Source organism: Haliotis asinina, chromosome 1, assembly GCF_037392515.1.
Source record: "Haliotis asinina isolate JCU_RB_2024 chromosome 1, JCU_Hal_asi_v2, whole genome shotgun sequence".
NCBI lineage: Eukaryota > Metazoa > Mollusca > Gastropoda > Lepetellida > Haliotidae > Haliotis > Haliotis asinina.
Genome location: NC_090280.1, coordinates 62,199,217 through 62,215,457, shown reverse-complemented (window position 1 = coordinate 62,215,457; position 16,241 = coordinate 62,199,217). Strand labels below are relative to the sequence as shown.

Below are 16,241 nucleotides of genomic sequence, written 5' to 3'. Positions count from 1 at the left end.
AGACATAGACATGAATTCTACCTTTACAGATTTCATTTTTTCAAAACTTGTGCTTCTTTTGCCATTCATTATATGTGACAACAGTTTATAAATAATCAAGTCTGGACCAAACAATCTGTCAATAGTGTTAAGTAAGAACAACAATCCACATCATCAGGCTTCAGTGACCTGTAATCAACATATGTTGGAATGCCCAATCCCCACTGGTCAGTAGTGACCAGCATAGATTGTTGGAGACCAATTCTGATCAAGAGTCAATCCTAAAGGGCATAACTGTCACGTCTGAAACTTGATTGGGAACATCTTTGCCATCATTAGACCATTATGACTGAATTACTAATAGGGTGCCTGTCAGCAATATTTCTACCATTAATTTTATTTACCATCTATCTTCCTAAATACAACAACACAGGTTACAATTTCAGCTTTTATTTTCTCACGTGTTTGCATTCCTTCCTTTCATAATTTGACACAGATGTTGAAAAGTTAATGCCCACAGATGACACGACAATATGGCGAAATGTAATACAAGTATGAGCAGAGTCTGGACATATACCACAGAATCATCATATGTACTTCACACATGTAGAGCTTTTACAAACATCTGGAAAAAGTTTCATAAGACCAGACCAATTTTATTTCTTGTTTTATGGATCCGCCTGCCATATCTTTTAAAGAATCAGAAAAAAAAAAAAAATTAATTTTCCCCGCTCAAGAAATAAAATCCTAATGTTTTCATTGGCTAAAAATGTAACCTCACTAGAACAAACTTTTCAGGTTGTTCTTCACTTCACTTCACTTTTTATTCACTTCATAAATTGCCAAAAGTAAAATACTTTGACTATTCAGAAGGAATATTACTTTGACTGGAAATTTTATTTTTATTTATTTTCCCGCCTGCCTTCAGGTTTTCAGAGGACAAATATCCATAAAACAAGAAATAAAATTGGTCTGGCCTAAAGTATCAGAGTTCTTACAAGTTACTTCTCCTTGAATTTCTCATATCATAAGGTGACTCAACATCTATTTATCAGAATGTCAACTTGAACATACATGTTTGACATCATTAAGTGATTTCGAAAAATAAACTGACCTGGTAGGTTTCCTATCAAAATGTATAGCGTGGAAAAATCCCTTACTGCATGAAAATATTAACTGCAACAAACCAGTATGTCAGTAAGATGTACGTACAAAACTACCTTAGTCTGTTGAGTCTCAGGTACATACAAAACTACCTCCAAACCTGTCCGGACAGTCACAGGTAGATACAAAACTACACCCACACCTGTCCTGACAGTCACAGGTACATACAAAACTATCCCCACACCTGTCTGGACAGTCACAGGTACACATGTAACTACCCCTATAGCTGTCCAGACAGTCACAGGTACATACAAAACTACCCCTACACCTGTTCGGACAGTCACAGATAGATGCTAAAATACCTTCACACCAGTCCAGACAGTCACAGGTACATACAAAACTACCTTCACACCTGTCTGGACTGTTTCAGGTACATACAAACCTGTTCCATTCATTCAGGTGAGACAATGACAGTGTAATGTCTAAAGTAAGCAATGACAAACTAAATCTCTTCATTGAACGAATAAAAATGTGCAGGCCATTGAGATTAGCAATGAATGATCTTGTTGCCCTCATTGTAGTGAACTAACCCTGTTTCATCCATTAAAGACTGAACAGACCACTGATAACAGTTCACTTATTGATCCATAAATGCTAACAAGACAATGACAAGGCAATTGATGATAATGTGACAATGTCTATTCACAATGAGAAGATAACGTCATCAGCTGGTAGTGGGTGTGTCCGAGCGGGAGCGCTTGCTGGGGGGTGGGTCAAGCTCTGGCTCCAAGACAGGTGGTTCTGAATCTGCAATATATAAAAGACGGAGTAAGTGAATGAGTGATCAATCATTACCTTCCAAGCAATTAAGAAAAGTTCATGACTTGAATATGCCTCCTGGAAAATGAATACTTTATGGCCAAGCAAAAAGTTGATAAATTAAACATGGAGTAACATACTAGTTTCCTAAAACCTACCATTAGTTTCGTCTCCTTTCAGGGACTTGTCCTCGTCTCGACCCAGACTCATGGCTGATACAATAAAGAGAAGAACATCAGTATCCAGACAACAGGACTTGATTAGAAGTCCACGACACATTCATTATCATTTAACCATTCCCATCCATCACAGAAGCAAACATCCAGCCTCAGACCAATCTATACTTTAAAACTGTTTACGGTTTACTATAAATCTATGACTATCATGGGCCATTCATTTCTGTTTCAAAATGTCGCCTCAATAAAAGAAATGCAAGATGATATACTGAATATAAATTCCAGTGTGATCTGATGAGTCCAGATCGTCTCCGTTCTATCTTAAGCATTGTTCTGGACACCAGCTGGATTTTACCTTTAACTTCTGTGCCTAAATGTTGTCAAATTATTGTCCTACTGTATAAGTACCTACACATAACACTGCTATGTATGTTTCCTCTTTTCATAGCTTGTTAAAGCATGCCAGACACTCACCTACGGCACAAAGCAAAACCCAAAGATCCACTTACACACCCCAACCTGAGATCTAAACCAAAGGTTCACTCACACAACCCCAATCTGAGATCTAGACCAAAGGTCCACTTACACACCCCAATCTGAGATCTAAACCAAAGGTTCACTCACACAACCCCAATCTGAGATCTAGACCAAAGGTCCACTTACACACCCCAATCTGAGATCTAGACCAAAGGTCCACTTACACAACCCCACTCTGAGACCTGGATCTAAGACCACTGTTACACAGCCCCCTATGAGGTCTGGATCGAAGAGCACACTTACACAACCCCAACCTGAGATCAGGATCTAAGTGCACACTTACACAATCCCACTCTGAGATCAGGATCAACATCATTGCTGTCCTGGGAGAAGTCTGGGACAGAGTGATCCGGAAAGGACATGTTTGAGTCCTCGTTCATGTTCTCGCTATCATTGAAGGATTGCTGGGTGCTGTCTTCACCAAACATAGCTGATGCTGAAATACAAACACAACATCCTGCAACTGTCTAATGCTCACCTGGCTCCAAACCCTTCGTCCTAAATCATCACTGTACCTATAAACATTCAACAAAATAGACTGCCATAAAAGCCAAGTTCCTATAGACAATTAACACTATGAAGAGACAGGGGTGTAACACTAGGGTATAAAATAAGTCAAAGCACTGTCACAAGTTCACTATTTACAAAGTGGAGAAAACATTGGTTAGATTTCTCTAAGATCTATTGAAGATTCAAAAACAAACTCTCCTTCAGTTTCAACTGGAAAAATATTTTTTGGAATTTCAGTTTTTCTTATTTTCAGAGGCATTTAAAACTGTAATTTAATATTCAATTCAAGGAATTGATATTCAACTGTGCATTTAAGCATCTTCTTTACTGGTCATGGGATCAGTGATGTGCAAGTCAGATTTGAATACCCAACACCAGGTACACAACCCCAGTTTGAAAGTGGTCAGGTTTAACACACGTCCTATTAGGCGTCACACTTTCTCAGTAAATTACAGATTCTAGCACTGTAGTACCAGGGCTCAACTTTTAAAAAAAGTACTAGTATCTGTACTTTACTGAAAAAGTGTAATCCAAAAAATAACATCTTACAAGTCATCTTTGAAAGGCATTAACATCAGACATAAGTACAACAAAATGAATTTGGCAAATCAGTTTGAATCGGACCTTGTTCAGCCGTCTGCTGTAAACATGGGTTACATATTGGTCTTTGTGCAGGTATGGATAAATCCATAGACATTTAGAACGGTTGGAAAGGAGTTCTGTGAACTTGTGACATCATTTATTCTTCAGCCTACACTAGCTCTCCAGGCATTTCTAGAACTTCATGCGCAATATCTGATCAGTAAATAATGGTGTACTGTAATCAAGCTTGGTAACTAAAGAGTATATGTATCTCATCATGCAAATTAAAGCAAATAATTAACAAGCATTAGACTTCCTTTTGAACTGACTCATAGCAGGGTTGGTGTTTGATAACATGCCAATGACCCACAACGACACACACACTGTCAAACATGGTGTATCAAACATCCGTGTATACACAGATAACAGAGTTACGCATGTGTATATATTTGTGTGAACACCCGTGAACCAGACAATAGTGCTGACAGGTTGTTATAAGAAAACACCCCCTAAAGCTTCAGTTCTGCTAGTTGTCACTACTCTTATAATTGCAAATTGTACCGAAGAAGTACTGAAAGTTTCACAGTTTTGTAAGCTGATTTCACTAAAATTAACTCTGGATCAAAATTATAAAAATACATTGATAAAATGATGTTGAGCAAATATAGTCTGCAAAATAGATAAACAATTTAACTTGGTGACGGAAAACAATACTTATAGGGAATAGATAGAAAAAGACGAACAGAAATTGACTTTTATGAAAAACAATGCCTTTTTCACTTCAACAAGTCTGTTTCCTCAAATGCAATAACCATGAGAATAAAGAATTTTTTTTAACAAATTCCACATTTACCTTGCAAATAAAAACATGGTTATAAGTGTATCTATTAAGATTCAATCTTTTGTATCATAAAAGTACCATTTTAAACCATTCCCAACACATCATGCTGAAACTCTTTCTTAACTCATGAGCCCTCACCGTGAAATATATATTAGTAACAACCATTTCTATCTGTACCACTAATGGCCTCTCCTTGGCAAGGGAGATAACTGTGCTCACATCAACAAGCTAAGGAGAGTGATGCATGCTGGGAAGAGTGGGACACACTGTGGAATGTTCAACAAGACAACACTTGTTAGTACTGTTTACATGCATTAGGATGTGACTGAAGGTTGTGTTAGTCTGTGACCAGTCATGTTATATAACACTGTGCATAAGTGAATGTTATTTTATGCCAGACTAAATATAAAATCACAATTATCCTAGTGGAATTCATATAACAATGTTTGAGCCCTGTTCCACAAAACAATCTTAGCACTGAGGTAATTGTTAATCCCACAGGGCAACACAGACTTGCAATAGTTGTGGCGCTACAATCATTAGATCATTTGTGGAACTGGGCCTAGTACACGGAGAAAAAAGTTCATGTTTGAGTGTGACAACACAATTGCTTAGGTTACCATGGTTACATATTAACACCAAACTTGATTTTCATCAGCTCTTATGCAAAGGTTGGTACTAGGTACCAGTACACCCCTTGAATCATTGATGGTGAAAACATCTAAATTATCTCTTACACACCAAAAATAACATAAATACCACCAATCCTTGACCACCTGTCCTTGCATATTTGGCCTTCAACAAAGCATTCATTTTCCTGGAATTATTTTCATTTGATTCCTCTCTACACAAAATTATCACTTGTAAACATAGTAAGAAACAATATAGAAATGGTTCCATAACTAATGGTAAAAGTTTAGTCGCAATTGATTTACTGTTAGAAGAATTTGTTCTCGTTTGTCTGAGGTTTTTTATTTGTGATATGGCAGATTCTAGCTTCACTACATAAGAAGAGAACTCAGAATTTATCTTTTGTAGAGATCATAAGGCTAAATACAAAAAGTGAAATGTTTCTTGGGCATCAGTGCATCATTTTTATTTGTGCACATAACAATTTTTTATTGCCATTTTACAAAAATAATTTTGACTTTGCTGCGTCCTGATCATCCATTTGTCCACTATAGGAATCAATGTCTGTAAGAAAGAGTGTGGCTGAATCTACAACTGATTAACATGCGCTAAACTTTCCAAGCTGTATTTCTGAGAGGAAAAAAATAAAAATGTGTTCCTCCCTCACCACTTTTATTAAATCAAAAATTGAAAAAAAGACAAAACCTAAAATTTCCAGTCACAAATGCCATACAAAACTGACGGGCATGTCCATGCTTTACATTAGTTGTGTCTATCTTAGAGTGGTACTGAGTAGCAAAACGTTTGGGCAAATATCCATACAAAATTTGGTGCCTAAATTTGAAGTATATCTAATCACAATCACTGATAATCAGTCAAATTACATATCAATCGCTACTGATCGCAATGAGGTTAATACTCTGATAGTCTCCATCAAACTCATTAAAATAGATCTTTCACCCTGATGTGTTACCTCTTTGCATTAAGATTAAGGACAGCGCCATAAAAGTTCTGTCTGACGGATCATAAGTGAAATGTAACTTCACAATCTAACTGAAAGTGAGTTAGTGAGTATGGTTCTTACAACACTTTTTGCAATATTGCAATAAAACTATTCCAGGAAACACACGAGAAATGTTTCACACTCTGTACCTATGCGATTAATTAAAGCTGTTATTTTTAACTGTGAAACTACACTAATATCCTTCTTTTTGAAGCATATGTGGGTTCTTGGACAATCAGAAGTCAGCTTTCTAAAACAATTTAACTTCACCATTTAAATTGTAAAATCCAGATTTGTGCAAATGAAAATCCACACAGAACAAAACTATATCTGAAAGAGTATGCCCATTTGAGTGTAAATGCCACAGTGTTCCAAAGCAAGGAGTTCTTCATATCCAAAATAATATAATGGCATTGCTTTATTCATTGGCAGTGGGAACTTCAGATTTGTTTCATTCAGAGGATATAGAAGGCAGATATGCATGCCTGAATGTTTAGATAAAAATACCAAGAATTTTGTTTCCTTGGGAGGTGCATTTGTATCTTTATGCAGAGAGGCACTGCAAGCAGAAGAACTGATTTATATGACAGTGAGTTTCCTCAGGCCAAACATGCAAGCTGCATGAAGAAACAGCACACAACAGACAGGACCTATATCCAACAACAACCAAACACAGGACTTCAACACATAAACAACCAGGTAGAAGAACATGCAGGTGCAAGAGGAGAATTGGATCTATAAGGCAAGGATCTATCAATCAGTAATGGGTCTATCAGGCTAGGTGTCTCAAAAAGTTGAGGATCTATCTGTTCAGGATCTATCAACCAGTCAAGGATCTATCCATCAGTCATGGATCTATTAGACAAGGGTCTATCAATCTGTCTCAGATCTATCAGGCAAAGATTTATTGATCAGTCTTGTATCTATTAGACAAGGGTTTATCAATCAGTCTTGGATCTATCAGACAAGGATCTATTGATCAGTCATGGATCTTTTAGACAAGGGTTTCTCAATCAGTCTCGGATCTATCACATAGGAATATATCAATCAGTCTTGGATACAGCAGACAAGGGTTTGTCAATCAGTCTTGGATCTCTCACACAAGGATCTATCAATCAGTCTTGGATACATTAGACAAGGGTCCATCCATCAGTCTCAGATCTATCAGACAAGGATCTATTGATCAGTCATGGATCTTTTAGACAACTGTTTCTCAATCAGTCTCGGATCTATCACATAGGAATATATCAATCAGTCTTGGATACAGCAGACAAGGGTTTGTCAATCAGTCTTGGATCTCTCACACAAGGATCTATCAATCAGTCTTGGATACATTAGACAAGGGTCCATCCATCAGTCTCAGATCTATCAGACAAGGATCTATCAGTCTGTCATACGTCTACCAGGTCAGGGACTGTCAAACAGTCAAGGATCTATCAATCCATCAAGGATCTATCGGACAAGGATCAGTCTTGGATCTATCTACCAGGATCTTGTAATCAGTCATGGAGCTATCAGACAAAAATCTATGAAACAGACATAAATCTATATCTCAACTCAGGACACGTTGGTTAAGGATCTATCAGTCAAAGATAATTCAGTCGTGTTTCAAACAATAACTTGGATAGATACTTCTCCACAATCCGCAATAAATCACAAGTATACTGATGAAAGAAAATACTGGATGAGAAATACTGCTGGTAAATATTTATTTCTGCGTGTAATATTTGTATTAAATATGTTCATTAGAATATCCAGTTTTACCAAGTTTACCATTGTAAATACAGCATTCTGCACCAAACATTTCCATTGTAAGATGTTCCTAGATTTCTCATCATCAGCATAGTTCATCAAGCAAGTCCATGTGATTTATTGAATGCACAAGTGCAGTGTTCGAAACTAAGGTGATGCAAGGTTCCTGAGCTTAACCTATGGACCTCAATGACTTTTGTGGGACATTAAGGACCTCATGACAATCATCCTTATTTTCGAGCACTGGTGTAACTTGAAGCAGAACAGTGAGAACGGATGCAACAAAAACAGCAGAACAGAAAAGCAAACCTAGACTAGATTGACTTTTAGCGAGAACTGGTTTATCAGCAGGTGACGAGGACGAAGATGACGTGGGAGCCAACTGGTGACCCCGCCCACTGACAGCGGGAGCCGACTTACTAGAGCTACGACTCTTGGACGATGGAGTCCCGCCCTTAGGCAGGTGGTTACCATGGTTACTAAACTGAGAGGAGGAATCTGGGAGAAATAAATAAAAATGGCAGCAACCAATTAGCAAACAGAGACAACAGGGGCCGGTCAAGCACAGACTGATGCCATAACAGGCAGGTATAAGGCAAACTAAACTAGAATATCATTCTATAAATTATTGAAACATGTCAAACAGAATTAGCAGCATACACAGCCCTATTACACAGCTACCATCATCGTGACCATCATGGCATCACATGGGCACTTTGGGGAGTTATTGAGGAATGGATTCTTTCTATGTTTTATGCTGAGATAATGGTGAAGAAATAATTATGAAGCACATAATGAAAATGTGTCATTTACAAAATATGTCAACAGTGAAACGATAATATTAGGGGTGTCAAGAAGCACCTACACTGAAGATACTTCAGTTTTGATACAAAATATTGTTGAATGTGCAACAGTTTTAGATGAAGAAATTCATTCAATGGATTACAAGACCAAATTTACGTTACCTGGTTTGTGTCAAACGTAAATGACTGGTTCACTTCGAGAGTGTTGCAAAACATAGTATTCAGTCTAAATATATTTTTTCAAAATAAAAAACTAGTCTGACTAGATATTGTAAATATTACTATTTTTGGAAACCAAAAAAGATAACCTGAATTATTTATGGATAATAAGCAGGGTTTGCTCAATATAACTGGTTTACCAATATTTCCGGTTCAGACATAAAAGCAAAACACATTGCGATACGCACTGGTATTTTGACATGTATTTGGAAAACTTCATAACACACGTAAATCTTTGGAGATTTCTGTTTTTTTAAATTGTTCCATTCCTTTTTCCATTTGTGCCAAATATTATCTACATTTTTATTTTGTCATGATAGAAAGTTTCTATTTAATCTTAATCAAGCATTTTCATTTTATTGTGTTTTTGCTTTATTAATCAAGCAATAATTCAGCTGAAAGTAGGTTTTCATTTAAAAAAACTTCTTGCAATATGTTACAATACATATGGCAACATATGCTTTTGTGTCAATATATATTGCAATACGAAAAGTCTGTGTAATACTCACCCCTAATAACAACTAAAACAACTGATAACAACTAAAAATGATGTTATGCATAACAGTTCAGCATCTTTGTATATGTTCAAAATATTCTTTTTCTTATCAACAACCATTTAAACTATTATTCAATAGGTGATAAGGCATTTGATTTATCACAATGTAAGACATAAATCTGCAATTCACTGACTTCTCTGTCTGTGAGTTCTGACACCCCTATAAAATGTACAAAATAAATCAAGTTATATGAATAATGGTATCTGAAAAGAACAAAGCAATTTACTGAAACCAAAAGACAAAAACATCATTTTTATTAATATTTAAAAAAAACATAATCATAATGGACATTTTTCCTATTAAACATTGAATTTATCATTTTTATGTTAATGAAATAGATATTAATTTCCTGTTAACATTAAGTACTGTATGAATATTCTTCAAATGTTTGTTTTGAAAAGGACAGAATGAAATGGTTAGGCATCAAGTAGCGTGAGTGAGTGAGTGAGCAAGCATGCATGGTTTTACTCTTTTTTTTTCAGTAAAAATGAAGTACAGGACACCAGAAACTGGTTTCACAATTGCACTCATGTAGGGAATCAAACCTGGGTCTTCAGAAAGAGGAGGAAACATTATAACCATCAGACCACTCTGTTGGGACCTGTCATGAAGATATCTCTATCAAATATTTATTATGACAGGTAAACAAGGAGAAGAAGCACACAGTATTTTACCATTAGATAATTCTTTCATGTTCTCCTTATCTCCTGCAGACTTCCCTCCTTTCTGTTTGTATAAACCCTTCTGGGCTGATCGGGATGACTGTGACAAAACATGAAAAAAAACACACAATATTCACACAATTTGTTTACAACTCATGTTATCTTTGCAGTGAAAATCTTTCATTATTTTCCAACCCAATTACATCATTGAAATAAAAACAAACCCCCAAATCACAATAATATAATTTGTTTGAGTGGCATTTTAGAAGTTGGGACATAAAAAATATGCTTGAGAACTGTGAGTGAGTGAGTTTGGTTTTACACCGCTTTTAGCAATATTGCAGCGATATCACGACGGGGAACACCAGAAAATGGGCCTCACACATTGTACCCATGTGGGGAATTGAACCCGGGTCTTCGGCGTGACGAGCAAATGCTTTAACCACTAGACTACCCCACCGCCCCCTTGACAACTGTCGCACTGTTATCCATATAGTTTGTTCAAAATATATAATTACAATAAAAAAAAAGGATTCACTCTCCTGAGGTTAGTCATGGTATACAAATCAAAAGTAACTATTTCTGGCAGACACAACAGTAAATAGCCCTTGATTTTATTAACCCAAGTCATGTTGCAACTGGTCAATATCTGATGAATACCACTTTTCAGCTATTCGTAGCAACATGCCAGCAATATTAAGGTGGTGGGAGACACCAGAAATGGGCTTGACTTACTGTACCCATATGGGAAACCAAACCCAGGTGTTCAGCATGACAAGCCAACAGTTCAACCACTAGGCCACCCCAGAAAATGGAAATAATGATGACTCATTGTTAGTTCTAAATTAGTCACATGATCTGTCAGCCACCGTTTAAAGCTCATCTGAACACATGTAGAACACTAGACAAATGATCCAAACTTTCATAATCGCATAAGGTCAGCAATAATCCTGGAGCAACCTTTACTATGGTTAACCTTAACTCCCATTCTTTAACGCTGCACTAATGTTACCTTATGATCACCTTAGTGTTTTTTGACATGTACCCCTGCTATATCAGCGGCGTAGTAAATAAATCAAGTGTGGACTTGGGTCTAGATTTTCAAATCGTTCTTAGCGCTAAGATAGTGGTAAGTCAATGATAATGTATGGCACTTACAACTATCTTAGAGCTAAGAGAGCTTCGAAAATCATGGCCCTGGACAGTCTGCTGATTCACATGAAGAACATCTGTTTACATACGACTGCTCTGATTAGTATTCTAGAAGTTCAGGAGACGGAGAATGAGGACAATTTGTGGATATACAACTTCTTTATTCTGTATAAACAACATTTGCACATAGATTCTAATGTTGTTGTCAAGCAAGTGGTACATAGTAGGAATACAAAGTAATGCATCATCCAGGACTGACAGCCTGACCACCCAATCCCCTTAGTTGATCAAGCATTGGCAGTGATGTATATCCTCCAGTTATGTGAATGTGTGTCCTTTATACATACTCAGTCATTTCCCAAATGCCCTTGAATAAGTCTCCCGGAAGTAAACACATACAAAACTAAGAGCAGATAAATTTCCGGAAAACCAGAATCCTAAAAGTGCTGACCATCTATTAAACAAAATGTGACCCATCATAATTATTACTGAAATAATAACAAAATATACAGAAAATACACGCTCATAACACCACCTAATCCCCTTAGTTGCCTTTAGCGACAAGCATGGTTTGATAAGACACATCTAACATGAATTTTCACAGGAGGAACTTTGATAACACTTACTTGTGGGGATCCCTGGTTGGCAACTGAAACAACAAAAACATCTTGATTAATTACCATGACAACATCCAAAAATGACAACCAAGGTAACCAAGAGTTTAATCTCATGATAATACACAGTTTTAGAAATGTCATTATTGCACAAGACTCAAGATGAAAAACATCAAACATCAATAGAAACATGTGTCACTGACTTCAAAGGATTCATGGTCTACAGGTCCGATGCCATAATGAGTGAGTGCAGTGTTGCATCTAAGAATAAACAAATGTGGGTTATACAACTCATCAACTTTTCAAATGTGGGTATGTAGGGAGTTGTAAGAATCTTAACGAAAACAGAGCTTTTTACTACCTCACAATCTTTTACACTTCCATTTTCGATCGGAACATGCAAGCATTTCTGTAATGCATCGTTTCTAAGGCTCACACATCGTTGCTATTGAGAAAACATTCAAAGTCACACGTATTGAAACTTTCTGTAATATTTTTAACTATGCTAAATTTAACCATATTTCCTGGTGATAACATAAATACATAGTTTACACTTAATTAGTCCTAAACTGCGTACATAATATCAATTTTGCGTGACGTGTGACAAATCAAAAATTAAAAAAGCGTTTTGTTTAACTGAAACTGAGCAAAATATGCAATTACGCTGTCCAGATGTGAGTGAGTGAGTGAGTTAAGCTTTGGGTTGCTTTTAGCAGCAATACTACAGTGGGAGAAATGGGCTTCATACATAGTGCCCATGTGGGGAATCAAACCTAGGGATTTGGCATGACAAGCAAACACTTTAACCACCATGCTACCACTCTGTCATAATGAAAAACAATGTTTGAGCATTTAATGAGATGTTTCTATTTATGGCAACATACTGATCAGTCATGCACCTCTGCTCAGAAATTAACAGACATTAATGTTGCTTCTTGCAATTATTTTTAGGCAGTTCCTACATTTTACAAATGACTCTGACATTACAGGAATCAGGAATCTCTTGGTCAAAATGACCCACCTGGTACCCATTTATAGATCCTCATGGTGGTATCGCCAATTGTCACCCATTTCTTCTCCCTGAAAAAGACAATAATGTTAGACTTAGTCAAAAAGCATTATCAGTTCCTCATACTGTTGACAAACATACATGATATATTCAAATGACAAAAAGAAACATATTATGTAAATTGTGTTGGTAGTTCATATGAATAAACTTGTATTCCAGCCAAAACCTACTTCATGTTTAGACGGCGAGTGCATTTTCTTTGACGGACCTTTCCGCAAGAAATTTGAGCGGAACTTACCTCCAATAAAATACACTCATTTTATTTTTGGCAAGTCTTGAAACATATATGCCCCCCTTGACTGTTGGTTTACATGTTTCTAGATGTTTTTGGTGTTGGATAGGTGTGCATAGTGTTCTTATTATCCAAATGTGAAAGGTTTTTTTTTCAGACACGAGTTCAAGTTTGGAATGATATTTGCATGGGTACCAAGTTGCTTGAAGACACCAGCCATGAAGAGAGATTCTGTATGTCTCACTACACATCATACGTAAACTCCATTAAATACTGAATTATTATAAAGAAGGCATAGTGTTACTAATACCAACTTAATGCATGCAGAAAGGTGTCAACCCGAACATGGTACATGTAAGAAGTCTCTTTACATTCACATTAGTTATTGAATGGTACGATGAAGATCCTTGCGAACTAAACATACACATGCACATGCACGCGTGCGCATACACACACACACAAACACATTGTTTAATCCATTACGCATCACTGATGCATCAGCTAACAAATCGCTGAATGTATTTTGAAGATAAGAAAAACTTTATGACAGACTCTCTTGGGGTAGTACTAAAAAAAGTCTTCGCCCCGAATAATTTGTTAAATTTTCATATGCTAGCATATTCATTTCAACTCCCCCTCTCTCAAATTTAACAGAGGACCTCCCAGGCCATAACCAACAACTGACTTGACAAAACTAATGCAACAAAAAAAGTTTCTAATTATGTTTCACTAAATACAAGCCGGAGATGGTTAAGCAAGGACATGATACATGCAAGATGTCTCTTAAAGACCACATACAGTTTCACGAAACAACGTAAACATCATACCTTCACATCCACACATATAGGTCTATAAACATAATATCAAGTACTGTGAATCATTTGAGCACTAATTACACATTACTCTACATTCTTAGATTCGTGTCCATACATATAACTATATAACATAATCATGAATACGTCTTTTTTTGGTGTCATGTAACTTGCATAATGGTGCCACTTTAGTACTGAAGGATAAGAACCGTATGGTGTAGAAATGTAGAAGAAAGAAGAAATGAAACATTGAATGAATAAATGACGAAATAATAAGTAGGAAATATGTCAACTTTACTAAGTGCATGAAAGTGAAAACTACCATCTCCTAAGACCCATTATGTACACTGCATGCACACTGCCATTATGATAATGGTGTAGAATAATAATTACTTACAGTGATTCATTTCGTTTTAGAGTAATCAATGTAATGTTAAGAGTTCAGTGCACACTGGCAGACAATAAATGCCAATTCATAGCCACAAGGAGAGGAGAAGGGATAGTGTAACTTCACACAAGCAGATGACCGGTTAGATAAGGTGTCTGAAGATACACTGGAAGGTGAAGGTACCCATATCCTGTCGATATCTTCAAATTCATTTGTAAACATTGGCCATCTTTACCATTTTGACTCAAGTCTCTTTCTCACTCGAGCAATAACTTATGGGTTTAATGAGGTTTAAAACTAAATCATTATAGTATCTATTTATCATTTCCATGGAATACAGAAATGTGAATCTGAATCTAGAGTAAAAGTGGCATTCTACTGTCCTGTACAAATGTGTGGCTTTTGTCGGACAGCAATCTTTTGACTGAGAATCTGAAAATACCACCGGTTCAAATATACTCACCATTTTCTCACTTTATCGATAGCATTAATAACTCTCTTGATATCTTCTTTAGCTCGACTTCGAGTTTCAGCTCGGACAGACCTTGAAAGCATAGCTGCTAGTGATTTATATCAGTGTGGTAAAATTCACATGCAAACAAAGTAAATTTAGATGCTGTTTATAGCGGAAGTGACGGTTTCTCCTCACACCGACAAAGATTCACGCGCTGCATAGAGTTTGCAGCCTTTTTCTGGGCCCAGGGGAGTTAACTCTATCATGGCTGTCCCACATGTTATCCTCATGACAGGGACAAAACAGTACTGCCTCACACCAAGCAGTCAGTTGAGTTGTATGCTCTAACCATGAAAAGAACCGCAACCACCAAAGAGAAGGGCTACAAACTAGTGACGATTTGGGAACACAAGAACTGAAAAATAAACCTGAGCTGAAAATGTTCGTGTCCACCTTAGATCTTCAGGAACGATTAGATCCAAGAGATTCATTTTTCGGCGGACGTACCAGTGCTTCCAAGTTGTGTTATGGGGCAGGAGTTGATTGACACATTCTCTATTACGATTTCACCTCACTGTACCCATGGGTGAACAAATATGGACAGTATCCCGTTGGGCATCCTCAAATCATTACCACAAACTTCAAATCCTGCACCCCCGCGTTGACTGTACCATCCCGTTTTACCTTTGAAGTCTCAAGACAAACTCAGATTTGCATTGTGTCACACGTGTGCTGAAACAGAACAACAAGAACCAAGAACCATCCAGCACACAGATGAAGAACATAGCTTCATTGGGACATGGTGCACGCCAGAGTTAACCAAAGGTGTTGAAAAGGATTACAAAATTCAGAAAATGTATGAAGTTAATCACTGGGCAGAAATCACCCAGTATGACAAAGCGGGTGCCAGTCAAATCGCCCCAGCAAAATTGGTCAAAATGCCCCCGAATTTTGGTCAAATCATCCCAAGGGGGTAGTCAAAATGCCCCAGTTTACTTAATATGGTTTGATAGTTTTTGTCAACGTCCATATAAAATTCTTCACATATGAATTGGAGGGAGACCCTATTGCGATTTTTTTGTTCAAGAGGGCCAAAGAATTATGTTTACGAAACCCATTCTTGTAAACAACCATGCAAAGTAAGGGGATTTACATTGAATTATGTCAACTCACAAAAGATCAATTTTGAGTCTGGTACTCAAAGATCAAATTTGTTACTTTCCCACAAGAAAGAAGAAAATGATACAGTTATAGAAGTCACCAGCTCTTCCAAAATTACCAGGGATAAATATTCGGTCAAAATATTCAACAGAAAAGAAACCCAACGTTATAGAATGGTGTACACC

General features: G+C 36.9%; 1 protein-coding gene across 4 annotated transcripts; it reads right to left on the bottom strand.

The window, feature by feature from the left end:
- Positions 1 to 413: 413 nt before the first annotated feature.
- LOC137295735 (B-cell CLL/lymphoma 7 protein family member A-like) lies at positions 414 to 15,090 on the bottom strand. 4 transcript variants are annotated; one of them, XR_010957598.1, is made up of 9 exons: positions 14,905 to 15,090; positions 12,962 to 13,020; positions 11,953 to 11,975; positions 10,187 to 10,274; positions 8,243 to 8,431; positions 2,899 to 3,051; positions 2,061 to 2,114; positions 1,526 to 1,890; positions 414 to 1,483 (listed from the first exon to the last, which is right to left on the bottom strand). XR_010957598.1 is itself a non-coding variant. In XM_067827264.1 (8 exons), the coding sequence occupies exons 1-8, from the start codon at positions 14,994 to 14,996 to the stop codon at positions 1,808 to 1,810; spliced, it is 741 nt and encodes a 246-aa protein (XP_067683365.1). In that variant the 5' UTR covers positions 14,997 to 15,090; the 3' UTR covers positions 414 to 1,807. The 4 variants fall into 4 exon arrangements, 2 of the variants coding, with proteins under 2 accessions (XP_067683365.1, XP_067683375.1); XR_010957600.1 differs by having other exon boundaries at positions 8,354 to 8,431; positions 14,905 to 15,082; XM_067827264.1 differs by having other exon boundaries at positions 414 to 1,890.
- Positions 15,091 to 16,241: the final 1,151 nt, after the last annotated feature.